Source organism: Choristoneura fumiferana, chromosome 18, assembly GCF_025370935.1.
Source record: "Choristoneura fumiferana chromosome 18, NRCan_CFum_1, whole genome shotgun sequence".
Taxonomy (NCBI): domain Eukaryota; kingdom Metazoa; phylum Arthropoda; class Insecta; order Lepidoptera; family Tortricidae; genus Choristoneura; species Choristoneura fumiferana.
Window position 1 is genome coordinate 13,552,201 of NC_133489.1, and position 26,180 is coordinate 13,578,380.

Consider the following 26,180-nt stretch of genomic DNA (forward strand, 5'->3'; position numbering starts at 1 on the left):
TAAGGGCACTGTACACTGTACTTACTTACTGTGACTGTACGGTATCATTATTAATTATTATCTTTACCCATGCTGAAATCGCTCACCTTTCCTTCGGCTTAGCTACGCATAAGAACTTAAATAATTGGATGGAATTATGCCTCTACGACCTTGATCTCACCTTTTAGCTCGCGTACCTAACGGTGTTGTTGGCAAGTGAGTGATAGATAATTATTTATGTAAATGTTAATGTCTTTCAGTGTTCATTGTTTACAAATTATCTATTTATGTAGTCTTATGTATAGTATTAATGTAGTATATCTTTGTAGCGGTCCGAGGGTCAAACGGTGCTGGCTCAGCGCTATTCGCTTCAGCATTAGCTGAGCCGCTATTCACAAGCAATGACACATACTTTCCTACGTGTTGTCTATTTGTACTTAATACTATGTCTTGTGTTGTGAATAAATGTATTTTCAACTTGATTCAATGCGGTGTTTTTGGTCCAGTGCCCTTAGTGCAAGTTTTCGGTTACAAAATACCTACGTCTCGATCGCGTTCGCGTCAAAATCTTAATTTGTATGGAAACACAAACAGCGCCTCTAGCGGAACGTTTGCGATGTTCGTGTTTCCATACAAATTGAGATTTTACGCGAACGCGATCGAGACGTATTTTGTAACCGAAAACTTACACTAGGGGTACTGCCTGTTTCGCTTAAATCCTGTCCTAACCCTAATACCTACATAGGTATTCAGTATTCATTTATTTGGCAAAAACATAAGACATAAATACTAGTACTTACAGAAATTATACACCCTGGTAGGGTATAGCCACAATTGTTATGTAGGTAGGTAGGTAGATTGTGATTCAACAAACGATTTCATGAACCGTCTAGATACTATACATACCTAAGTAACGAAACAAGTGTCACGATCAAAATTATACGAATTCTTTGATCCCACGGGAATGATTGATGCGCCTTTTACGTGCACACGCGTTCGGTTAGGTGAATATCCAATGCATTAACGGGACCTCCGGGACATTAGCTAGCGAGACACGCAAAGCTAGGTATAAGCCGAATAAGATTAGGTAATGTATGTAGTAAATAGATATGAAGGCACCTATGTTCACTCAAAGATTTAAATTTCAAACCCAGAATTGGGAATAGACTGGGAACCATTTAAACTGAATATTTCTTTATGCGAAAGATAGACATTCACGGTCTTACTCGTTCTATAAAGTTGACCTTACACCCTTGTTTAGAAAACGCGGTCAGGTTTAGATTTAATTATGTATACACAAGCTTTTGCCCGCGACTTCGTCTGCGTGGAATAGTTACTTTGGGAAGTATTTAATTTATTTAGTATAAGTACCTATTCTGCCAATAATAGCACATAGAAACTTCTTTGGTTTAATGAAAATAACCTATTTTAATTGCTCTAAATATAAATTACTTTTTTTGTTCTTCCATTATTTGGTAAAACATACATATTTTACGGGTAGCCACATTTTAGCAATACGACGTGTATTCTACCGTGCCAACACAAAAGGGCTAATTCTTCATAGTGATCCTTAGAGCAACGCGGGCTTCCTACCGGAAGGGAGTATAGCCTTAGCGGTAGATTACCTTTAAAATAGTTCTGGCGTTTGTTGCGGGGGGAAATGTGCACACAAGTGCAGTTCCCCACACTTACATGCACAAACAATACTGCTCACTGACTGTTATGACGACGTTAACACAAAAATAATCCAACAATACACTAATAATTCGTGTACAGGTGACTCAAAACTCACACATTGACAGTAACATCACTAAGTTGTTCATCCCCATATTTTCAAGTTAATATGTCGAAATTTGAAAATCACCGAAACAAATGTTTTTTAGGGTTCCGTACCTCAAAAGGAAAAAGTGGAACCATTATAGGATCACTTTGCTGTCCGTCTGTCTGTCAAGACCCTTTATCTCGTAAACGCGGGGAGTATCGGTATCGAGTTGAAATTAAGACCCTAAACTCAGGTCAATAGTCCCGAATGCTGTGAAAAAATCAAACTTCTAAGTCAAGGCAATCAAAAGCTACAGTCATTAAAGAGGTGTTTCCATACAAATTGCCAGAAAAAGTTATAGAGTACTTCCAGCTGTCATAGAAACTTGGAATTTTGCATAAAGGTAGCTCTTACTTATAGCACAATAAATAAGAAAAATCCGAAAATCATAATTTTACATGTCTGACTGTCTATATCAATTACTGTTTATCAATAAGCCATCTAAAATGACCCCACATTGCGTACATTTTGCTTATGAGCTTAGAAGGCTCTGTTAACACTGAATATTCATAAATACCTACAAATTTGTACGGAACCACGATGCGCGAGTCCGGGTCGAATTTAACCAGTTTTTTTTTTTTAGTTCTTATCGAATACCTAAACACAAAGATTCATCGATTTATCTTCGATAATGACGACCTTCTATTTATACTTTCATCCCCTATTTGATACTGTCACAGGTAGAATAAAAAAAATCGCTCAAACAAATATCTATTTATTTCTCATTAAGTGCCTATATGCCGAGTTTCATAGGATTCATCGATTTTAATGACGACGTTCCATATTTCATCCCCTCGCAGGTAAAATTTTCAAAAACGCTTGAACAGATATCTATTTATTTCTTATAAGTGCCCAAATTATCTCCTGTATATGAAGCTGTGGATTTCCTTTCGTGATCAACATAGGTACATTACATTAGTAGCTGTAAGCTAAAAAGGGGCTTTACTCGTATGTTACCAATAAATCTCATGGCATTTGTTTAAAAACCGGCCAAGAGCGTGTCTGACTCGCCCACAATAGGGTTCCGTAGCCATTACGAAAAAATTAAGTAATAGTTTTCTAAGGATTTCGTATTTTATACGGAATCTTCCAAGTTTAGGTATATTTTATACCTTAGGCTGCTATTTACTCTTAAACTACTAATAATTCTCAAGCAAACTTTGCCGTTATAGTTTTCCTTGAAAGTTGGATATACTTACTACCATCCTGATTTTTTTTTAATTTTTCCACCCACCGGTTTAGATTTTAGAGGGGTGTGGGGGGACGCCCGATTTTCATGAAAATTTGCAGTTTAAAGTTGAATATTTCGCAAACTAATCACTAAATCGAAAAATCGTCTTAGCAAACCCCTAATGGTTTTAAAAGACCTATCCAAACCCAAAACCCAACACTATAGGGTTGGATGAGAAAAAAAAATCACTCCCACTTTATGTCTATGGGAGGTACCGTTTTGGCTCCGGAACCCTAAAAACAATGCTCACACCAAATCTGGGCTGGTGGCGGTGGTCGGCTTGTTCGTGAGGCGGAAAGCGCTACATGTTATCAACGATCCAAAATCTTGGCTGTCGGCTTTCTTTACGAGTACAACCGCGCCCGGCCGGCTGCGCTCGGCTCGATGCCGACCGTACCTTTTTACTTGTTTGTCTTTTCGTTACGCATACGTTTTTTACCGACTACACAGATGTGAACCGCGTTTCGCGGTAGATGTTTAGTAGGTTAGATTAGATTAGTCCCGACGGTCATGCATGGCACGAGCGTGAAAAAGATGCTAAATTGTAAATAAATTTAACATTTTAATAATTAAATTATGTAGTAAGTAAGTAGTTAACAATGGTATGTACTTATATTTCAATTACTTATACGAATTCATTCACTATTACCTCATCACCCCAGCCTATATACGTATCACTGCTGGGCAGGGCACAGGCCTCCTCTCAGAACAAGAGGGCTTGGGCCGTAGTTAGGTAGTGGGGTAGTAGTTGGGTCATTATTACCTATCCTATGCTAAATGTGTTGTTTTTTTATTATTATGCCAAATCTGTTCCGCGAATTCATAATTATTACCTATAAACAGTTGATGTTATGCGAAATAAGGGGCACCAGCACAAATTGCTTGTTAAGTAGGTACTTAGAAATAATGTCATTCAAATAGGTACTCCTGAACTGAATATAAGCCTTAGATACACAAAAAAATGAGTAAAGCTCTTTTAAACTCCTTGATGCTTTCTAGATTTATAATAGTTGCCGATAATTTACTAAAGAATCTGCCCTGATTGCCATGTTGCCATTCTAAATACCCTTTGCCAGAAAAACTGTTTCATAGATTAGATTAGATTGGATTTATTTATTACCTTTTGAAAGAATAGATTATAAACACATGTCAGTTAATTACAAGAAATTCACAAAAGGATCGTCAAATGTATATAAAAAAAAACGTAATACAATGAATTGTCAGCCAGAATAAAAGAAAAAAATAATAAATTTAGAATGTCAAATTAGAATTCAAATCAATAATAATAATTAAAAGCAAAAGAAGAATATACTTAAATCTAAGTCTATAGCTTACAATGAACGTGGCCAACGCATTCGAGGTATATGAGCGTTTTTCGCATTGTGGTATAAAATTGTAGAAATGCAACAAATTGTAGATTGTGTGCGTGTGTACGCGCACCTACCGCTCCACCTGAGAAATGAGCAACACCCGTCATTCAAGTACTTTGTACTGACGGTACATAATTAAAGAATAACGTTAATATGAATTAAGAACTTATATGAATATTTTATACTCACGTTTACATACACGTTAATGCTGTACCTAATACCTACCTACATTGTCTTCCTGCCTACATACCAGGGATGTTACGTAGGAGTTCCGATTCCGTTTCCGTTAAGTCGGAACTTCCGTTTGATATTAAACATCCGTTTCGGTTCCGGTTACGCTCTTTTTGAAACGGAAGTTAAATTGGATGTCAATGCTCAGCGCGGCGACTGGACATGAGCGGCGTAGGTAAGTACATCAAAAACATACAAAGGGCTAATTATGTAAGGTTTCTGACACTCGCGATCACAAACAAATGACAGTTTTGTGTCAAAAACGTTACGCAATAGACCCTCAGGTTTAGTAGACCTACCCTTAACATCTCGTGCATAACATATCACTCAGGCTCCGATTCTGGTTCCGGTTCCATTTCCGGTTCCGATTCGTTTTCTGGTTCCGATAAACTAAATTGAAAACATCTGGTTCCGCTTTCGGTTCCGATAAAACCACATTCGTTACATCCCTGCTACATACATACGAAATCACAAAGAAAAAAGGCGCTGAATTCGAATACGTGTAGAGTAAGTACTTACTTAGTAGAATAGCTCTTAATCATGTTAACCAAGTAACAATATGTAGGTAGTCGGTGTTTTAATTTGTGCCAGTTTTGTAGCAACACACAAGAGTTCGAGTTTTCAAAAATTTAATTTAACTGAAGTAGGTACTTGCATTGCAGTGCAAATACTGATTCGAAGGTTAGGAAGCTGATTTTAGTTTGAAAACAATGCCCGTTGGTTGACTTCTACGAAGACGATTGTGAAGTTGCACAGTGCCCTCAGTGTAAGTTCGAAAACGTACACTAAGGGTACTGACCACAAACCGCGATAGGGTCCAATGATTATCGTCGTCACGGTCAGAAACCTTATTCAAGGTTGAACCAGAAAGTTTAATGGAGCTCCTGCTAAGTCTCCACAAGTGAAGAAACCTATGTCTTAAACCAGGGTTTCTCAAAGTGGGGTACGCGAACGCCTAGGGGTTCGCTATTCGACGGTAGGGGGTTCGCGACAAGGTTTACGTGATGGTGGCTGCAAGACTGGCAAGATGATTAAGATTTGTTTTTGGAGTCTTTTTGTATTTTTTGACTCCAACTTTGTTACTTATTTGTTTGTTATGTGTTGTTGTTTGTTTCAGTTTGTCGTTGGCAAGACGATTCTTACCTATATTTGTTACCTTTTATTGAAATAAGTAATATATATTAATCCCAACACAATAGTCAAGATGGCATATGCACTGGCGTAGCTATCGTAGGGCCAGGTTGTGCTGTGCACCAGGGCCCCGGAGCTCAGGGGGCCCTCTAACCTAAGCTTTGACAAAAGAGGAGCATAAAAGAAAAAGAGAGGAAAAAAAATCTAGTAAACCGGCTTGAGCTTCGAGCCTACTACGGATAATTTCAACTCAATGTATCCTATTCTTATTCCTATCTATAATTTTGAAGGTCAATATAAGTTCAAGCTATACACGTCGAAAGAGGGGGTGAGGGCCCAATTCTTTCTCTATGCACCTTGTCCACCTAGCTACACCACGGATGGCATGGCTTAATTACCCTACATACTTGTATGCCCGGTTCATATAATTCCAGTAAAATCGTGCCAGTATACCTACATTGCGGGGTCACAATCCAAACGAGTGCACAAGATCGATCGAGCACCGCAGTGTCATTTGCCACTGGAACGGTTTTACTGGAATAATGTGAACCGGGCATTACGTTTAGTTTCCATGTAGCTTCATGTTTCAAGTGTGTTTCAACAATTTAAAGAAGTACCTATATAAGTAGCTGCTACCCGCGACAGCGTTTGCGATTTCTGCGAAGAATAATACGTTTTTCATCACACTTGCTCGTCAATGATGTTATTCCATGCCTGTATACTAAAGGAAAATGGCCTCTTTATTTACATATTTAAAACTTAGCTATAACCATAGAATATATAATAGTACTCACGTACTTTAACCTAAATTTTACACCATAAAACTTTACCACGCTTCATGAAACTTCGTTATTTTTATATTTAAAATTTGTATCAAATTGTTTTGCAATCATTTTAGTTAATATTTTTTTAGCATGTAGGAATAATCTGGCCGTAAGTAAGACCATTCCAATTCTAAACTAAACACGGTTCTTAGTATTATGTATGGTAGACGACTCGAAAAAAGTGACAACCAGGGGGGCTACCACGAAATTCGAAAATCGAAGTTCTAATCTTTTTCCTGACGCTGATATTACTTAATTTGAGAGTGAGAGGGACAGTACGATACGAACTTCAATTTTCGATTTTTGTAGTAGCCCCCTGTATTGGCGGGTAGCCATTATTTTATTCTATCGATATATATGTACGTAGAATATAATGTAAAATATATGTCAATGTTTTATTCAGTTGTTTTCTTAGCGTCTTGCTTTATCTGAGCTGTGAAGTGTTTAGATTTTTTTTTTGCATTTTTTCCTCGCAATGTGATGAAAATCATTGTGTATCGCGGGCCGTGAGTGGATTACAAACTCGGGTCATTAAAAGCCCACCTACTCCGGCGTCGGGCTAATCTAATAAACTCTCGTTGGTAATCCCTTCTTACGCCCCGTAATGCACAATGTACTATATTGCTATTCCGCGGAAACGTTATATTGTATTGTAACACTTTATTGTACATAAAACATATGAAAATTACAGTTAACAAGAGAAAGAGATGTACAAATGCGAACTTATCCCTTAATTAAAGGGATATCTTCCAGTCAGGCGCGGATCCAGCCGTCAAAAAAGGTTGTGGTCACAGTCACAGCCACCCAAAAATCGGCCAAGTGCGAGTCGGAGTACAAACTCGCTCATGAACAATCATGACTTATGAACGACTTTTGAAAATGTGTCGTTACTAGTCTATTTGGGTGTGTTGTGGGCAATGCCCATCGTGCCCACACACAACGGTGGATCCGGCGTTGCTTCCAGTAAAATTATATATAATTAATAATAATAATTATAATTGTTATAAACCAGAGACCTTTTGTCTAAAGCTATCAGATCACAATCGTTTTCATTTCACCACTTCTTTCTACCACACGGTGTTGGAGTTAGGGTTGCCAGAAGGCTGGAACATCCGGGATTGTCCCGTGTCCAGGAATTACACATTAATGTCCCGGATTTCGACTATTAACTAAACTTAATACTATTTTTTTATTATTATAAGTTGCGAGGGCAGTATTTCCTTCCATATTAAAAATTAAAGCTGCGGTTAACATTGACGGCCTGTTTTCAGAATTCACATACAACGGAGAACTGATTTTGAGGTCCAAGACTTGCCAAATGACAAAATCTGGGCTCACTTTTTAAAACGAGCATTTCTAATGATTTTGTCAATTTGAAGAAAATACTTGGTTTTGTGCTTGTATTTGCATTTATCTACCGACCCAATTCGTAACCCTTGAATTGTCCCGGATATGAAATTCCTGTACCTGGCAACACTACTTGTAGTAGGATAAGGAAGGGTAGGAGATGGCGGGGAGCGTCATGGTTGAGAAACGCCGATGTGTTTTTAGTGGGTATGCTAATTTCAGAGAGTCCCACATAACTTTCCACGGAAGTATGCATAAAGCATTTTCACATCGCAAAAAAAAAAGGGTAAGAGATGGTAAATGCCATCGCGAGCGCCAGAGCCTTAGACAATACAGCCACAGGTTATGAATTAGGTACTTTGGTACTTATATTATTATGTGCTAAACTTAATACAAATCCGACCAACGGTTTTAGGGTGAAAGACTTGAAGGAGTAACATAATAAGTAGATGCCGAGATATCTCTACAACACACACACAAACTTCCGAATTTTTAATATTACGTACCTAGTATGTAAAGTAATCAATAGTATATAATAATACGTACATCTGTACTTAAGTAATTCTATACTTTATGGAACCATTTCCAACCAAGTGATCACAGAATCGCTTCAGCTCGCGCCTGTGTGCTACCGCCCGCGCTGGGGCTACGCCGCGTCCGCCGCTGCGCCGCTCACTCGCCGGAGAATCGTCTCCCCCAGCCCCGCCGCCCCGCGTTTACCAGATATAATACCGTACCGCGCCGCGCCGATCCACGCCGCGCGCCCCTTATTCCATCACTCAGTTCGTTTCGTTCACAATCGCCGTTCAGACACTCACTCAGTCAGTCAGTCACTCAACGAGAGGCGTGCTGAATGGACGTTACACAATTTTTTTCACTCGGCATTCACGCGTACAACTAGGTCAAGTTTCGCGGCAATCGTTTTAGGATCGAAGACTGCTAATGCAACGTCTGTGCTGTGAATCAAAGTGATACTGTGGCAGTGATTTAAAATTATTCTCAGTGAACTTGAGAAGAAGCGGCGTCTTTTGAAGTGTGCGGGATGCGTGCGTGAGCGCAGCGCATGACGTGCTACGAGACGTTGAAAGCTCCGGCATTCGCCGCTGACGCCCCCATGGCACACCAGTTCGTCAAGTGGTGGCGCAACAAGTTTAGAAATGGATACAAGAAATTCAGCAGTAAGTATTTACGATTGACGGAAAACCTAATTCATGCGAGGTCCCCCTGGCTGGAGATCGCTGACAGGCCTTTTCCTCTCGGCACCATTCTCCCGAGCAAGACAGCTGACGATAGTTTTTCCCTCTACCAATAAAATACCTACAAATACCTGCCTAGTGTAGGTATTGTGATATTTTATTTAGCTCCCGAATATTAAGCAGGTAGGCCTTTACCACCTATATGCTTCAGAATTAACACAATTATTCAAAGATGTGTAAACAAACAAAATCTGCCTACTGACATACCTACTTATATCTTTCTCGTAGCTCGTAGCTTGTAGTATGTACCTATGTAGTAAAACAACTGCGATAAGATGATCGTGAAACTAAACTAAAATTTTCATACAAACTAGGTGCTTTTAACGGTTTCCATCCTCTAAACGTCAAACGATACTATAGGTATCATTCACGATGACGCGCGCCGTGGTTCTTATTACAATGCAATTAATGTGTAATTAACAAAAAAAACGAACAAAACTAGCTGTTTTATCACAAGTGAGTATAACGACGTTCAAAAACTTTAATAGTTGGAAACACACTGGAAACCGTTAACGCTGTTTGTTCAAAAAGCCTCGACTAGGATGACTGAATACAATTATAATTCTCAATGAATTTAAAAGAATTTCTTTGCTCGCGACCACACATTACACCTTTTAATTGATATGGACTTCCGCAAAGTAACGCCTGATTCAATAAATTATTTATATAATTCTTGAACTAACAAATATGTACTTGTATTTAATATACTTAGAGAAAATTATGATATTTCATTCGTATTAACATCATTTTGCAAATGTCGTTGTCCTGTACTAATAATAATAGATATAATAAACAGGTAGATACATTTTGTAATTTTGTTTGTAGGTATCTTTTTATAATTATATAGGGGGGGTAGTAGTAATATTAGGAACTACTGAACTCATTTCAAAAATTCTTCTACTAATGGAAATCTACAATATCCCAGATTGACAGGCAATTTGTTAACACGAGCAATAGCCAAGTTTCCGCAGGACGCAGCAGAAAAGAAATTTCGGGTTAGAGCAATTAAATCTCGAAGTCATTAAAATTTTCTCATCTAGTCCAGCCTCTTATGCGAGACAAACAGTAGTAGGTAGGTACCTAGGTTGACGAAACATCAAAAGAATTCGATATCCCGAAAAATGCTTTTGTGTCCGATTCTACCCACAAAATGATTTGCTATTTGTATGAGCTACATAGGCTCACTAAAGCTTCAAATGTAGGGCGGCAATTTCTTTGAAGTTAGTATAAAAGGTATCATTGTCTCCGCTTCGCCGAAGAGCTTTCAACTTTTCCCTTTGAAGTTAATCAAATGAGCGACGCTCGGCTTTTGCTTCTGAAACTTTATTAACAAACTTGCGTCACGTCACGTGTTTGGTGTGATTACCTACCTCGACACGAGAACATTTATAATGAAAGACTGAGGCATCGCCTTCTCAAATCATAATCTAACTAGATATTTCGAAATGGAATACAACACAAGATCAAAGTGATGACTGTCTACTTTGAAGTAGGTATGCGATTAGGTGAGGCGAGCAGTCTCGTCTCGCGATTTGAGCGGAAGTTTCAAATGTTTATGCGGTACCTTCCTGGGTTCATAATTATCAGACAATGTTTGAATTCGTTAATATTTCGTTTGAACCGGTTAGGTATTTACTCATCGTGCTTTTCTCTTTTTCAACCCGGACTTGTATTTTATTTAAGTTTTCGTGTGACTTCTCAAAAATAAAATAAAGTAATAAGTAGGTTATGTACAGTCGAGTTCATAAACTTGTGAGAAAAAAATTGTTAAAAAATATCTGAACACTACTATTGTTAACGGCGTAGAAGCGTGATCAGATATTTTTGATCAAATTTTTGCTAACAAGTTTATGAACTCGACTGTACTGCAGTAGCAAAGGCCTCCCGATACTTCCACTGTCCCCTGCATACAAGGGCCTTCAAGAAATAGTCCAGTTCATCCCGCCATCGCCGTCTAGGTCTGCCAGGTCGCCTTCTCGAGTTGGTGTTGGTGGGCGTGCACTCGATGGTTATCTTGGCTCACACCACACCACAACACAACTCATCCGGCATACGCATACGTTTTTTAAATGCATCGACAAATAATCCTGTCAGTCAATTAAGCAATCTTAGCTAAGAAGTTCCTAAAACCACAAGTTAAGTGAGAAATCATCCCAGTAATCTCCCCAGGATTATGTAAAAGAATTCAAAGTTTCGAGAAAAATAACGTAAACAGCAGATGTGGTCTCGCGGTCCGCGCATTCGGGACGATCGGTTCCATGGCCCTTCTGGGAATCAAATAAAGGACCGTCGCCGTTTGCGCCGCGCCCGCCCGGCCGCCCGGCCGCCTCAGACGACCTTTGAATTTTGCCGACACCTTGTATTCGATTCGTTGTCATTCACCGATTATGTTTTATATTTTTCTTACTCTTGTTATTTGTTGCGCGCTATAAATTTGAATAGTCGCTTTTTATACCGGTTTAATATTAGTTTTAATGGCTTCTTTTTTTCTTATTTTGTTTGCCTGTGCCGGAAAGTATATACACTTATCTGGTTGAGTGGAGAAGAGAATAGCTTAGACCTAACTAAAACTGTTAAAAAAACGTGATCCTCGCCCTAACAGTAAACTCGAAGTAATTGGGTAGCATAAGTTCATGTTCCTACTAATCAAAATTTTAACCCATACCTACTCCCACCCACACACCCTACTAGTAGAAGATCCGAACTTGAAAAGATCTTCACCGGTCTGATAATAGGATGAAATGTATTTTTATAATAAATTTAGTATTTTAGAAAATATATTAGAAATGATTTTGCTAAAAAATCCTAGACAGGCAATTTTTTTTTTAAATGTTTTTTAATTAAATGCAGACAACCCTATATCAACGTGTTCACAATAAAACAGCGCTTACGTTGATATACAATTAGTTATATTATCTAATCAAGTGAAAGTAACGGGCATCGATATAACTATTTGAATTTATACTGGCAACCCAGTAGTTCGTCCAGGTAAACAATAGCAAACCCAACGTCTACATATTTTATAGGTTTTATACTTTAAGTTAATATACAATTTTCTTATTATCTCGATGATGCAACAAAAATTTATTAAAAAATCATATTTTTTTTTAATAATTAAAATAGCCTGTCCAGGATATTTTTAGAAAATCCATTTCTAATATATTTTCTAAAATACTAAATTTATTATAAAATACATTTCATTCTATTATCAGACCGGTGAAGATCTTTTCAAGTTCGGATCTTAGACTTTACTATCCACTTCAATCAGAACAAAAGCTTCCGGTCTGTGTCAAATTAATATTAGTTTTGCTAAGTGATGATATAATATACCTACACAACCGTTCTCAGTTTCGTTCTTAGTGAAGAGATAATGGCTACAGAGTTGTTTTTAGGCTACACATACTAGAAATACATACGTTAAAAAAACACAACCTTCCTTCGGGCAGTCTGTTAAACTAGATACGCCTGATTATCATAGGCTACTTTTTATCCAGCCATAGTAGGTACATACAAAGCTCTCGCGGGACGGAAGTTCTGGATAATACCAACTGGGCTAACGACAGTAACATTTACAATAAAACAAAACAAATAGGTATAATTAACTTCCGATAACATAAATAAATCCATTAGTCAGAGACTGTATCATGCATGGTTAAGATCCCAGAGCCGCCTGCCTACTTATTTTCTCATGGACAAATCCTGGGCTATTAGTAGTATGCACTTTAAGTGTAACGCCTACATACCAGCCCAAACTAAGCAAAGCTTGTACTATGTATACTAGGCAACGGATAAACATAGTTATGTAGATAAATACATATTAAACATACAAGACCCGAGAACAAACATTCGTATTATTCATACAAATATCTGCCGTGGCCGGGAATCGAACACGGGACCTCAAGTTTCGTAGTCAGGTTCTCTAACCACCTGACCATCCGGTCGTCAATACCAGCTAAGTTGAGTAGAAAGGTGAGTAGAAGAAGTAGGGTGTCCTCTACCTAAATTGTAATGGCTTTTATATTGTACTCGTGTTATATTGTACCGTAGCCAAAATGGTAAAAACGGAACTCTTATAGTTTCGCCATGTCTGTCTGTCCGTTCGCGGCTTTGCTCAGGGACTATCAATGCTAGAAAACTGTAATTTTCCACGAATATTTATGTAAATTATGCCGACAAAGTGGTACAATATTAAAAAAAATTTTTTTTAGAGTACCTGCCATAGACGTAGTGGGGGTGATTTTTTTTTCTTATCCAACTATGTAGTGTGTGGTATCGTTGGATAGGTCTTTTAAAACCATTAGGGTGTTGCCGTGTTGCTAACACGATTTTTCGATTCAGTGATGTTTTTGCAAAATATTCAGCTTTAAAGTGCAAATTTTCTTTAAATTGAGCGCAACTCTAAAATCTAAACTGTATGTGTGTGGAAAGTGGGTGGAAAATTTGAAAAAATTCAGGATGTTAGTAAGTAAGTATATCAAACTTACAAGGAAAACTATAACGAAATCCTTAAAAAAATATTACTTAAGTTTTTCGTAATGGCTACGGAACCCTATATCGGGCGTGTCCCAAACTTTCCTAGGTTTTTAAATAAATTATTCTAGATTTCGGCGGCAAAAGATTATCAATTAAGTATGTCTTTTGCTCTTTGCTCGACATCATAATTTTCACTATCACTTGACGACATTGTGGGAATAATCAATTTATTTTTATCGTTTATGATTTACGCTCTACAACGATTTCAAAGTTTTCGCGGAAGTATTTTTTTTCCAACCGACCGAAAATTAGTAAGAAAAATACGTAACAAAACGGGCACGTCCGTACATTATTTTGGGGACACATCTGGAGACCCTATTTTTCCAGCTCGGAATCATGGACTGAGTAGTACCTCCCAAATTTTGTTGAAATCGGAGAGATAAACTCAGGGTACAACGGTAGATAGAAATGCCCAATTACGGTCAACAAACCGTTACAAATATTTCTAATGTAATAATCGTGAGTCATTATAAAAATGCTCTGTTTTTATAACATTGAAGATTTTTTGTAAATCGTCAAATGGTTTTGTTTCCAGTCGGCACTGAGAGCGAGCGCACGGATACAGAGGAGCTGGTCGGGCGGGCGGCGTCTCAGTGCTCGGCGCCGCCGGACCTGCTGCCGAGCGAGGCGCGCGCACTGCTGCAGCCGGCCACGCCGCCGCCGCAGCGACACCAACAACTACCTGCTGACGAGGACAAGCAGCCTAGGATGCGGTTTGAGGTAAACTATCCGAGCACCTTGCGTATTGGTTTTTCAATTGCACGTTTTGTTCTGCCAGATATTGGTGCTGGTGACTGTACAGTCGTTTTGACATTTGACACTAAATAAAAAATAAATTTTTGACCTTCAAGTTTTCAAGAAACCTCCTACCTTAAAGGCCGGCAACGCACTTGTGACTCTTCTGGTGTTGCAGGTGTCCATGGGCGACGGTAATCGCTTACCATCAGGCGATCCGCCTGCTCGTTTGCCCCCTATACCATAATAAAAAAAAAGTTCTATATTAATGGACATGAAAATGTCACTCGTTTAATACAATAATTGATTAACACTTCGGTGCCGTCGTATTCCGATTGACATCAGTTTTCCCGATGGAAAACACGTTATGGGACTAGGTCAATTGTCCCGTGATATTTATATTTATTTATTTATATTTATATAGCCCTTGTGCGTGCCACAGTATGCTCATCGCGCGAATGTAGAAACCACACTTCTCGCGCAGTTCGTCTCTGCTTCTCTTGCCGGTCATGCATGACGAAAGAGCACCAGTGACTTTTTATATCACTCGTCGAGATATAGAAACTTCTGTGTGTTACACTAACTTGCAGAGATCCATGAATCGCCCGTTATCTGTATCTAGCTAGCCGTAGATCAATAGTCTGATTTCAGTTTCATCCAAGAATTGGATAACATCCTTCTACATTAAATATGATATAAAAATCTGCAACGTAAGCACACAAGACCGCGGTCCAAACAATGCATGAAATGCATCTTAAACATCGTAATAAGTGAGCGATGGTTAGGTTAGGCGGCTAGTTTCCTTTTGATTTGAAGCTTGAGATAAGAAACGCCGTGATTGTCCACGACGCGCCGGCGCCGCTGGTTATCTACCGCCCATTCATAAATGTAGCGATATCTCGCCGCGAATTTATAAGCCTATTAAAAGTTTTGTAATGTATATCCTGCGCGCCAAATAAAAATATCATTTTTCCATTTTAGGAATTGACGTGTGACGTCGAGCTCCAGCATCCAGAATCATCGAAGCAAAAACCAGTCCAGTTCTCCTTCACTCTCTATGATCTGGACGGACATGGACGGATGACCAAAGATGTAAGTAGGTACAAATACGCAAGACAGATAACCTTAACCCGAGGTTTTCGTCGATTTTCGACAAGTTTTGAATCGTATCGTATCTCCTACTTATGCACTACAGATAGAATTATAAGTCAAACGCAGTCAATTTTTTTAAAATATTGTCTAAAAACACTATTTCATATCTCTATTGACGTGAACGATCTAACATATATACGAAATCTACATATTTGGGTTCATCTTTGACGTCTCTTAAAACGTGTCGAGGGTTTTCATTTGAAACTAATTAACAAAAAAGTTATGGCCAGAAAAACAGTTTTTGGCCTTAAATTGTTCAACTTTGATGCCAAATATCTCGAAGACAATAAATAAACTTTGAAGTAAATATGGAATACTATATTGCTTAAAGCCGTTGTTGTTAATATAATAAGCTACAAAAAACATTAGAAAACTAAGGAATTCAGATCAAAGGTCATTGGGGCATGGGATCCCCTTAAAGGCACCACACACAGAGAGCGGGCGCGGGTCGTGCGCGGGCCCGCGACGGGCGTATTTGCATGGCGGTATATGGACGCCTTCACACAGAACGCGGGCGCGGGACGGGTCGGGCCCGCGCCCGTCGCCCGTCGTCACAAACAGCGTGCGGGCCGAGCCCAGTTACCAACTCTCAAAAATATTTATCCCTAAAGCTTAAGTTAAAAACCCCTAAAACTCGAGTTTAATGAAAATTTGTACTTTAAAAGTTGAATATTTCGCAAAACAAAAATCACTGAATCGAAAAATCGTCTTAGTAACCCCCTAATGGTTTTAATTTAAAAGACCCCACACTTTAGGGTTGGATGATAAAAAAAACCCTACTTAACGTCTGTGGGAGGTTTTTTTTTATTTTTCTTTTTGTCGGGATAGTTTTCATATATACAAAAGTGCAAAATTACAGCTTTCTAGCATTGATAATCCCTGAGCAAAGCCGCGGACGGACAGACAAACAGACATGGCGAAACTATAAGGGTTCCGTTTTTGCCATTTTGGCTACGGAACCCTAAAAACCGTATTCATGCGCAGTAACTAGTTGATTTTGGCGAGAATAAAATATAAGTATTTTATTTTTTTAATTAATTGGTACTACAGAAAAATCTGATATTTTTTTCCATTGACCAATATAAGCTGATTCCTGTCGATTAAAAAAATTAGCCACTTTTAAAAATTTCAACCATCGCCCATCATTATATAAATTGGATTTAATTAATTAAGTAAGTAAATAAAGTTTGACCTTGGTGCGCAAGCGCGTTTGTCGTTTTCCACATATATCTCGCGGCACTGTATAATTCTGTGTCGAGTTGACAAAAATGTCGTATCTATTGTTGTTTCTAGAACTGTTTTAATTTGTACTCCAAAAGTCGCCAGATAAACCATTTTATTCGTCAGAACTTTTTTGCGGTCGCTAAGATTTAAGCAAAAGTCGTCACTTCTAGGGACTAAGTCACTAAACTGGCAACATTGATAGCCGTTGCGGGCCCGTCGCGGGTCCGACCCGCTCTCTGTGTGAATAAAACGAACCGCGCGGCTCACGCGGCGGACACGACCCGACCCGCGCACGCTTTCTGTGTCTGTTGCCCTTTAATTTAAATAAATAATTCTTAAGCAGAGTTTAGACTTGCAATAAAAATCGTGCAAGTTGCATTACATTACGGGGCTCAATCGACGATCACAAACTCGTTGGCTTTACAGCCTCGCAATGTAATGCAACTTGCACGATTTTTCTTGCGTCTAAACTCGGCCTTAGGTTGACAAAGTCAAATGACAATTTTATTCTCCACTTTGCGTGTTTTTATTGTAACTAATACTGGATCGGGAAGCGAAGCGTGATTTGCGACCACCATAACATTTAATTAAGAAAAAACTGCGTTATTTCTGCTGAATAAATGTGGTTATCCCTTACAGGACATAGCTGGCATTGTATCAACAATTTACGAATCTATTGGAAAATCGGTTACGGTTCCCCACTATGGCTCAAAGACAATACAAGTTCGTCTAACGGTCGTACCTGAAGACGAGAACTCACGGAGTTACCGGGATAGACGAGAGGGGAGAAGAAGACGACGAAGAGAGACTGCGACGACACTACTCGAGGAGAATGAGCAAAGTGAGGAAGAGCACAGAGAAAGGTCTCCAGGCGATGATGTTTCTTCGAAATCGTCATGTTCTGCTGACCGAAGACCCCAGCAGCGACCGCAACCACTCCAGCCGTCTCGGACGCACCGGTATCACCGCAAGGAACATCGCGAACGCAAACACACGAAGAAACGCTCTGGTAGTTTGCAAAGACGCGAATTGTTTGAAATCATCCAAGCGAATATGGAGAAGAACCATTTGAGTTTTCAATCTTCAAGGTTAGTTTGCTATAGTTAAAGATACAATTATGAGATGCCATTTCTGAATTAATATAAGAATTAAATTTTGATGTCATTTCTCCACAGAAAGCCCTGCGATCCCGTTCCCAATGAAGAGGAGATAAAAAGCAAATACCAGAAGCTCCGCAATAGATCGTACACAATCAGTGAGAAACCAACGAAAACATTCCATACGGCGAAGTCGGATAATTCTGGCCATGGATACTTGGATCTCGCGTGTGGAGGGGATTCCAATTTGTGCCGATACGACCGATACTTGCACGCAGTGATTTGCTCGTCGGCGCGGCATGCGCACACGGGCTTCCACCAGAAGCAGGCGCAGGCGCCGCGGCCGCGGTGCCCCGCGCCCCACCCCCGCTCGCGCTCCCATGACCTACCTACACTAAAATCACAGCATCCCAGAGTGCTACAGATAATATTCTTATAGAACTGTGTAATAGACACTGGCGACAAAGCCGTTTATCTTTATAACCAGTTTGTGAAAAAAAAAAAACATTTAATAGTGAGTTACCAAGGTGAAAGTGGTGAAAAAGTTTTGTGACTATTGTCAACAAACATGATAGAAATTAATGTAGTTAATTTACACAAGTAACAGTGTAGTCATTAATCAGTATTTATTAAAGATTATGTAAATGTTATGCTGTACAACTGTAACTGGAGAAAAGGCTGAGAACAGTGTTGTGTAAAAAACATCAGATGCACTTATCACTTTCTGAAATTGTAAAGCGTTTAGCTAATTTTTATACGAAAAGTGCCTTGAATTAGGTGTTATTCCTAAGCTTGTATTGTTCTATCAGGTAATTTAGTTGCTAGTTGTCAATGCTCAGTAGATTATGTACCTTTATAACTCATTTTCGAGTTTACAGACTGATTTTAGTTTTAAGTGTTAGATGCTCTAAAGACTAAAGTTTATTGGATTGTTATAATAAACTTATTTTCAAAACAACTGTTTGAAATTAGTTAACAATGTTGGTTGATTGGTTGTCACCACCAGCTTATGCTTTAAAAACAATAAGGCTGCGAATAAGAGTTCAAGCAGCCTGTAGTTTATTCACTTCAACTCCTAAGTACCAGTACCAGTATTCATTTTTCTAAGTAATCATTGAATCTCTTAAGATGTTGCCTCTTATCTACCTCTTATATTTACTTCTTAGTATGAATTAAATCATTGCAACAGCTGAATCCTAACTTCAGTAGGTATAACTTCTTTTGTGATAATTTAGAACTTGTACTGGAACAAATCATGAACTTTTTAGTAAGTTCTCTAGCTTGCCCCGCTAGAACTTGCTATTCAGTGCATGTCTTTCTTTGTTAATGTAAGGTGTATAGTGTACAAAGTGCTCGATCTTGTCAAAGTATTTATTGTCAAAAATAAAATATAACCATACAATGAGTTTTGAATAACAGTATAAATTGATTTTATTTCTTACTCACTCAATATAACAATAATACAATGATGCTGGAATCCCACCTTCACTCCGCTGCTACCTCCTTCCTATTAGTCTTGTTCTAAATGAGTAGTAACAAGTTATAAAGACTAGTATTACAGCAGTTATTGCTATAGTAGTTTCCTTTGGCAAACCACACTTGTTCACAACATATGATTCTGGTCTTATAGTTACCTGAAAAAAAAAAGAAGTTCAATCATTAATTTGTCCACTCGGACTGTAGTTTACTGTAGATTCGACAGTTACCTTGCACAACTTGACACAATTTTATACAGTTCTAAATCCCATTGAAATTGTTCCCATGCTGCATCAGAAATTACAGTTACAAACAAACTATAATCCTTATTTTTTAAATCTTAAGGCTGGATTTAGTCCTCGTTTCTTTGGTGACCTAGTGTTTAGTTCTTCGCAACTACGAAGGCAACCTTACTCAGTATTGCGCAGCCTGCGGTCAGGGCCGGGTGCGCATTTTTTCACATAACTTTTTAAGTCCTATTATCGGAAGTCCGAAAATTTTTCTTATACCATTTTACACCATAATGATCACTTCATATATTTTTTTTAATACTAACGATCAAAACTCATAAAAATCGAAATTCGTAATATTCATACAACTTGTACTTATATTGGTTATACTAATATTTGTTTTCATATATTTTCTTCTATTAACGATCGAACCTCCTAATCATTCTAATTCATAACACCAATATTCATAATTTTATTAATACTAATATTTGTTTTCATATATTTCTTAATCATAAGTGTTATTTATCCGCATTATTGAAATGTATAATGTCAATAATCATACATCTGCTTTATTGTCCAAATTTGTTACTTTTACGGGTATCCAGTGAAACCATATTGAAAATACAAACTGAGACATGGATGCACAGAAAAACCAGAAAAAGACCCATATATACTTTAAAAAATACAACATATGTACTTAACCTTAGCGGTCCCCCGACACCGACGACGCTTAGATAAAAAAATATTACTAGATACTAGATACTTATACTACATTAACTTAGGCTAATTTTAAATCACCATAGTCTCCGCGGGATAGCGATAAACGAATTCTTCGCAGATGAAGTCGCGGGCAACAGCTAGGTAGTGCACAATTATTTTTTACTTTTTAGTTGTCTTTTTTAGCGGCGGTTTTTTTTCGGCCGTTTTTATTTATTTTTTTTGCTGGTGTTTTTTTTACAATCACCTTTAGCTAGGTATGTCAGGATTTGCATTGACTATGTAATGTCAACAATGTAGAATTACTTACCATATTACATTAATGTAAATACAATATGATCATATAGTTCTCAAATTTAAAAGACATCAAACTTACCAACATGTATTTTGGATCTGGTCTATTTCTCCACGAAAACGATGGCACAGAATACTCATAAAACTCTATGTTTTCTTTGTCATCTTTATGATGAACTAGGCATCCATGATGTGTATGTCCGCCGAACACAGCTCTAGGCTTTATTTTACTAGTGAGGTATGTAGTTGCCTCACGGGACAAGGAATCTATTTTATTTCTAAAACGTTTATTTCGTAGTGGCAGCGGTGGCGCGTCTGGTTCGGTACATAGTGCGTCTGACATCCTGTACAATGGAAAGTGCTGGAAAAGCAGACAATCGTCATCAACAACTTTCAATTTGAAAAAGGATTTATTATAATTCCTACAAATTTTAAATAATAAAATGGCATACTTGCATGAGTATTGGTCGGCTGTAATTGAGTTTTGATACATCGTTACAAAGATCTGGATATTTCGAGCATTCCAGGGATCCTAAAATATTTCATATCATACATTAGAAAACATATACATAGATGCGCATCTTGAGAATCAAACCGTCACTAAACTACACAAAACGAAATATGTCAGCTAAAATGTGCGGTTATCTATTGTTTGCCCGAAAGTTATATGCCATAATTTCATTTGCCCGAAGTTCATATGCCCGAAACTTCATTTGCCCGAATGTTTCGTTTACTAGAAAATTTATTTGATAAATTATTATTTTCCCGAAAATTAGATGCCATAATGATACGAATGCAATACGTATTGTTTTCCATATTATTAGGTGCAATCATATTATTTAATAAAATATTCAAACGCCATACTAAATAGTGTTTATTTTGATTATGATTGATTAAAATTGCTTTTTTCTATTACTAATCAATCTATTATCTTTATTATTCGGGCTGCTATAAAAAAAAACCTAACATCATAACTTCTTAACCTAACCTATCCGAGTCGCTTCTGCTCCGAACCGTCTTGCTCGCTCGCACAAATCAAAAGTAGCAATTCTAACCTAATCTAATCTTGATTAAAATTTACCTAATTCAAAGACTTGTTTGACGTATGGGATTTATCAGTATTATAGTGTCGATACTCACCATTTACATGGATGGCAAATGATATTATGGCATGTGATACTTATGTCTTACAATGATTATGAAAAATCCTCCCTAAAAGGCCGGCAACGCACTTGTGACTCTTCTGGTGTTGCAGGTGTCCATGGGCGACGGTAATCGCTTACCATCAGGCGATCCGTCTGCTCGTTTGCCCCTATACCATAAAAAAAAAAAAATGAAATGATTGAAATTAATATTATGGGAAACAAAGTTTCTATCATTTGATTAATATGGTAAACAATGAGTAGTGAAAATGAATTTACAAGAAACAATATTATGGCGGTTGAATATTAAAGCACATGAAATTCGGGCAAATGAAATTCGGTCAAGTGAAAGTACCTATACCAAAATGTGTTAGTGTAATTTTTGAGAGGTGACAAATTTTGTTTAATGAATGACGGTTTGATTCTCAAGATCCGGGTAGCCAACCATTGAAGTAACTTAACACACTAATGCCGCCTCCACATGCTTTGCAAACAACGGCAAACAGCGAACACGAACGTGTGGATAGGTGTTCGCCTGTGTTTGCCAGTGATCGGCGTCGGTGTCGGTTTTTGTGCACAAATGAAAGGTTATTCGTCAAACGTGTTTGCGATGTATTCAAACCTTGTACGATTTCTGTGAATTTTGATCATCCACCAACGTCTTGCTTTCCTTCTTTTTCGTTTAATTTCATTTTGCTTTCTTTATAATAAAAATAGGTCAACCCGAAAGTAATCGCTGCCACAACAAGCTCGTCGTCCACCATGTTTGCCAATCCGGCCATGTTCGCCAAGCCTGGGGATGCCGTGTTTGTGTTGGGTGATTGTGGTCAGTTTTTGGCAAGTGTTTGGTATTTTTGGCAAACACCAAGCATGTGGAGGCGGCATAACAGGCTACATTAAATGATAATAATCACCTTAATTTAAACTTTGATGACCTTTCTTGGGGTTCAAAACGAATGAATATTATTTTGTTGTTAATGAAGAGCTCAAAAACAGCAATATACTATCCTGCCTACTGTCCTATGCTAATTTTTTTGAGTGTAAGTATATAGAATTTTGAGGCATTTAACTGTTAACTATTTTTGTAGCAAAACTACAAAAAGTAAAAAGGTGCAACAAGAATTCATTATCAAAAACTCACTTGATATTTTGTCAATGCTGTACCGAGCTTCTCTGCATAGACTACATGAATCACCTTCCATTGCCATGGAATTTAAGAGAATAAAATGGTTATCTTTCAAAGTTAACATCTTCACTGAAGAGGTATTTAAGGACTTAAAAAATCTTTGTGCTGACCCTGGTCGTATGCTGAAACAAAGTAAAATTAATGTTTCAAATTAAATAATTTGGTTAAATAATGCATTTAAAGATAGGAATAGGTTTGATGTTTTCAGTCTTCAAGATCCGGGTCTATGGATATTTTATTTTCATACATACAGCCAATCTGATTTGCATTGTCATGCAGTTGTCAAGTTCAGGGTAGGCAGCTGCTAGTTTGTGTCTGCAGCAGCGCGCCACCCTTCCCACAGCAGGGTAAGCAACACTAGCGCTGAATACCCTCAATGCACATCCCAACTGATTTGTGACCCACCACATTGTATGTACATGGATATAATTATTAATCATTTATCTCTCATTAATATAGTTTTGTCCTTGATATATCTGGGTAAGGCTCACGAGCGTTTTGCCCGCCCGCTCCAGTGTGTTCTGAATATTGACGCTGCTTTCAAAAGGATTTAAGTGCATCACTAGCCATTAGCATGGTAACTTTTGATTGATAATCTTAGAGCAACGCAGGCTTCCTACGGAAGGGAGTAGCCATTCGCCGCGTTCCCCTCTGTCAAAGTACAAGCCCAACTGGGCATACGAACTTTATAAAACAACGCGCGCTCGAATTTCAAACTAGACCGAATCGTGTCGCGCGAGTGAACGCTGCAGTGGTAAAAATGCCGAATTGTTCAGTTTTCTGCTGTAAAAAGAGATATGTATTGTGACAAAAAAAAGGTGTAACATTTCACATGAAAGTTACTTGTTATTGTATTATTGCTATTTAATTACATTTAAACAACAGTCGTTCATTTTATCACAATATTATTGCCGGATTCGTTTACCAACATCGAGTCCACTAATCCATACAAATTATGGATCTGTCAAGCAATAAATCCGACTTTTCACCGATGAACAACTTAGTGATGTTACTGTCAATGTGTGAGTTTTGAGTCATCTGTACACGAATTATTAGTGTATAGGTGTGCGGAACTGCACTTGTGTGCACATTTCCCTTGCAACAAACGCCAGAACTATTTTAAAGGTAATCTACCACTAAGGCTACTCCCTTCCGGTAGGAAGCCCGCATTGCTCTAAGTTGATAATTCAAAATTGTCTCATATAAAAATTTCAATGAAAAAAAGTTCAGTGTAACTGTGTCTTCACCATGATTGCCTTAAATTGTGTACCGGCTCACCAATTAAAAATCATTGTGTATAAGAGGCTGGGCCATGCCTCTCCGCCCCAGGATTTGGGTGTTTATTCTGCTTTGTCTTATCAGCCAAGGCTGGCATGAGATTCATTCATGGGCCAGTCTGTCCGGAAGAAAATAACCCTAAATATGCCAATGATCATGATCCGCATAAGTCAAAAACAGCATACTTATAATGAAATCCTATATCATGATTCCCGACTACAGTTTGCATGGATACATTATCAGGCACCAAAAACAATTTGTAGAAACGCTCCACATAGTCTTGAAACTGCTTATCACTACTCCATTCGCCTTCATCAAAAAGGTCTCCTGCAATATTATTGTAATAAAGTTAATAACTTAATTAGCAGCTTCACAAAGTTTAAGGGAAAAAGTACTCATTAAACAAGGAAGTACTTACCTAATACAAATACTGTTTCAGGTTCATGCAACGTCATTATAGACTGGAAAGCCCGATGCATTTGCCATTCTCTCCTCCATTTGTCAAGCCAGTGACCCTTCCTTGAACCTAGTAAATGTGTGTCTGCTATTATCAAAGCTCTCAGTTCAGTACGACTTCTTGGAATATTCAATTCTGGCCAGGTACACTGGAAATTGACAAACAAATTTGATCACAAATAAAAATAACAATTGCAGAAATTTTAATCTAATAAAACAATGTTTATGGTTTACCTGCGCTATGACAACATAGTAAATGATAAACTCACAATAAAGGGCGGTTAACAGAATGCCCGACAGAAAAGTTATTAGATTTTTCGTTATGCGCCGCATGCTTAAATCTTAAAACCATATTCAGAATTAAAAGGGCCGCTACTTAATTATTAAGTAAAGAAACTGACTTTTGCTTTGCTATATTAACTTCTATTCCGGACTTTTGGATTGGAATTTACCGTATCGGTTCTTATCAACACAATAAATACGATCAAATACGAATAGATATCACAGGCTTCAGGCGCTTCGGCTTCGATCATGCTTCGCTCGCAATTCGATCGACTTGAGGAACTCAACGTGAACTCAACTCAACTCAACTCAACTCTACATAGGTACTTATACTCTTTGACTCAACTCAAGCAACATAACAGAACACCAAACCAATGTACGTACACCAACACTCAGTGTTGCCACCTCAGATATTTTGTTTACCCTCACCTAAAGCGAAATTACCCTAAATTATGACCCTAAAAATTGCTTAATATAAAAACTAAGCAAATAAATGCAATTTATTAGTAAACTAATGCCTAAACTACTCCACCGTTTCGAAACATTCTTGGAATGCACCATAATAGTCTTGGCTTCTATGTCATCTGCAGAATTTTTTTCTTGAAATCGGACATTTCATTCGAAAACTTTTACCCTAAAAATTACCTAAATCATTTTCTACCCTAATGAATACCCTAAACTCGTAAAAATAACCAAAATTTAGAGTAAAATACCCTAAGGTGGCAGCACTGTCCACACTCAAGTTGAGTTTGACACATGACACATGACTGACATGACTTGCATGGCTTAAAGGGATAAGTCCGCCTATGTACAAGTATCTTAAAGTTTGTCAATGACGTGCGGTCCCTCTGACACTTATACTATTTAATACGAGAGCGAAAGGGACAGCACGACACGAACTTCGAGTATCGTCTTTCGTAGTAGCCCAGCAGGGCTACTCCGAAACTCGAAACTCGAAGTTCGTGTCGTGCGGTCCCTCTGACACTTATACTATTTAATACGAGAGCGACAGGGACCGCACGACACGAACTTCGAGTTTCGAGTTTCGGAGTAGCCCTGCTGCAGCGTAGCGAGAGCGTGCCGCGACAACGGCCGGCGAAGCGCCAGGACCAAATTAAGTTATTTTCTGCTATGGTCTATTCCTGAAATGAAGATACTAAAATGATAGTCTGAAATGTCAAAAGTAA

The 26,180-nt window shown here is 38.1% G+C and overlaps 2 protein-coding genes across 3 annotated transcripts; one reads left to right on the forward strand and one right to left on the reverse strand.

The window, feature by feature from the left end:
- Nucleotides 1-8,667: 8,667 nt before the first annotated feature.
- On the forward strand, nt 8,668-19,334 carry nkd (NKD inhibitor of WNT signaling pathway naked cuticle). Its single transcript, XM_074101096.1, has 5 exons — nt 8,668-9,113; nt 14,260-14,444; nt 15,441-15,551; nt 17,475-17,923; nt 18,011-19,334. The coding sequence occupies exons 1-5, from the start codon at nt 8,999-9,001 to the stop codon at nt 18,369-18,371; spliced, it is 1,221 nt and encodes a 406-aa protein (XP_073957197.1). The 5' UTR covers nt 8,668-8,998; the 3' UTR covers nt 18,372-19,334.
- LOC141437647 (metallophosphoesterase 1 homolog) lies at nt 19,290-25,328 on the reverse strand. Of its 2 annotated transcripts, none has more exons than XM_074101098.1 (7): nt 25,164-25,328; nt 24,674-24,860; nt 24,441-24,582; nt 22,933-23,099; nt 21,102-21,181; nt 20,732-21,010; nt 19,290-19,566 (listed from the first exon to the last, which is right to left on the reverse strand). In XM_074101098.1, exons 1-7 carry the CDS (start codon nt 25,242-25,244, stop codon nt 19,429-19,431), a joined length of 1,074 nt encoding a protein of 357 aa, XP_073957199.1. In that variant the 5' UTR covers nt 25,245-25,328; the 3' UTR covers nt 19,290-19,428. The 2 variants fall into 2 exon arrangements, with proteins under 2 accessions (XP_073957199.1, XP_073957198.1); XM_074101097.1 differs by having other exon boundaries at nt 24,946-25,328.
- Between the last annotated feature and the right edge of the window lie 852 nt (nt 25,329-26,180).

Excerpts from the sequence above, each read along its gene's own strand:
- nkd (XM_074101096.1), top strand. The coding sequence starts at position 8,999 with ATGACGTGCTACGAGACGTTGAAAGCTCCGGCATTCGCCGCTGACGCC. Across the intron at positions 15,552-17,474 it reads ATGGACGGATGACCAAAGAT|GACATAGCTGGCATTGTATC; the intron begins GTAAGTAGGTAC and ends TATCCCTTACAG. Across the intron at positions 17,924-18,010 it reads TTGAGTTTTCAATCTTCAAG|AAAGCCCTGCGATCCCGTTC; the intron begins GTTAGTTTGCTA and ends ATTTCTCCACAG.
- LOC141437647 (XM_074101097.1), bottom strand. The coding sequence starts at position 25,044 with ATGCGGCGCATAACGAAAAATCTAATAACTTTTCTGTCGGGCATTCTG. Across the intron at positions 24,583-24,673 it reads TGAAACAGTATTTGTATTAG|GAGACCTTTTTGATGAAGGC; the intron begins GTAAGTACTTCC and ends ATAATATTGCAG. Across the intron at positions 21,182-22,932 it reads CAGCATTGACAAAATATCAA|GATCCCTGGAATGCTCGAAA; the intron begins GTGAGTTTTTGA and ends GAAATATTTTAG.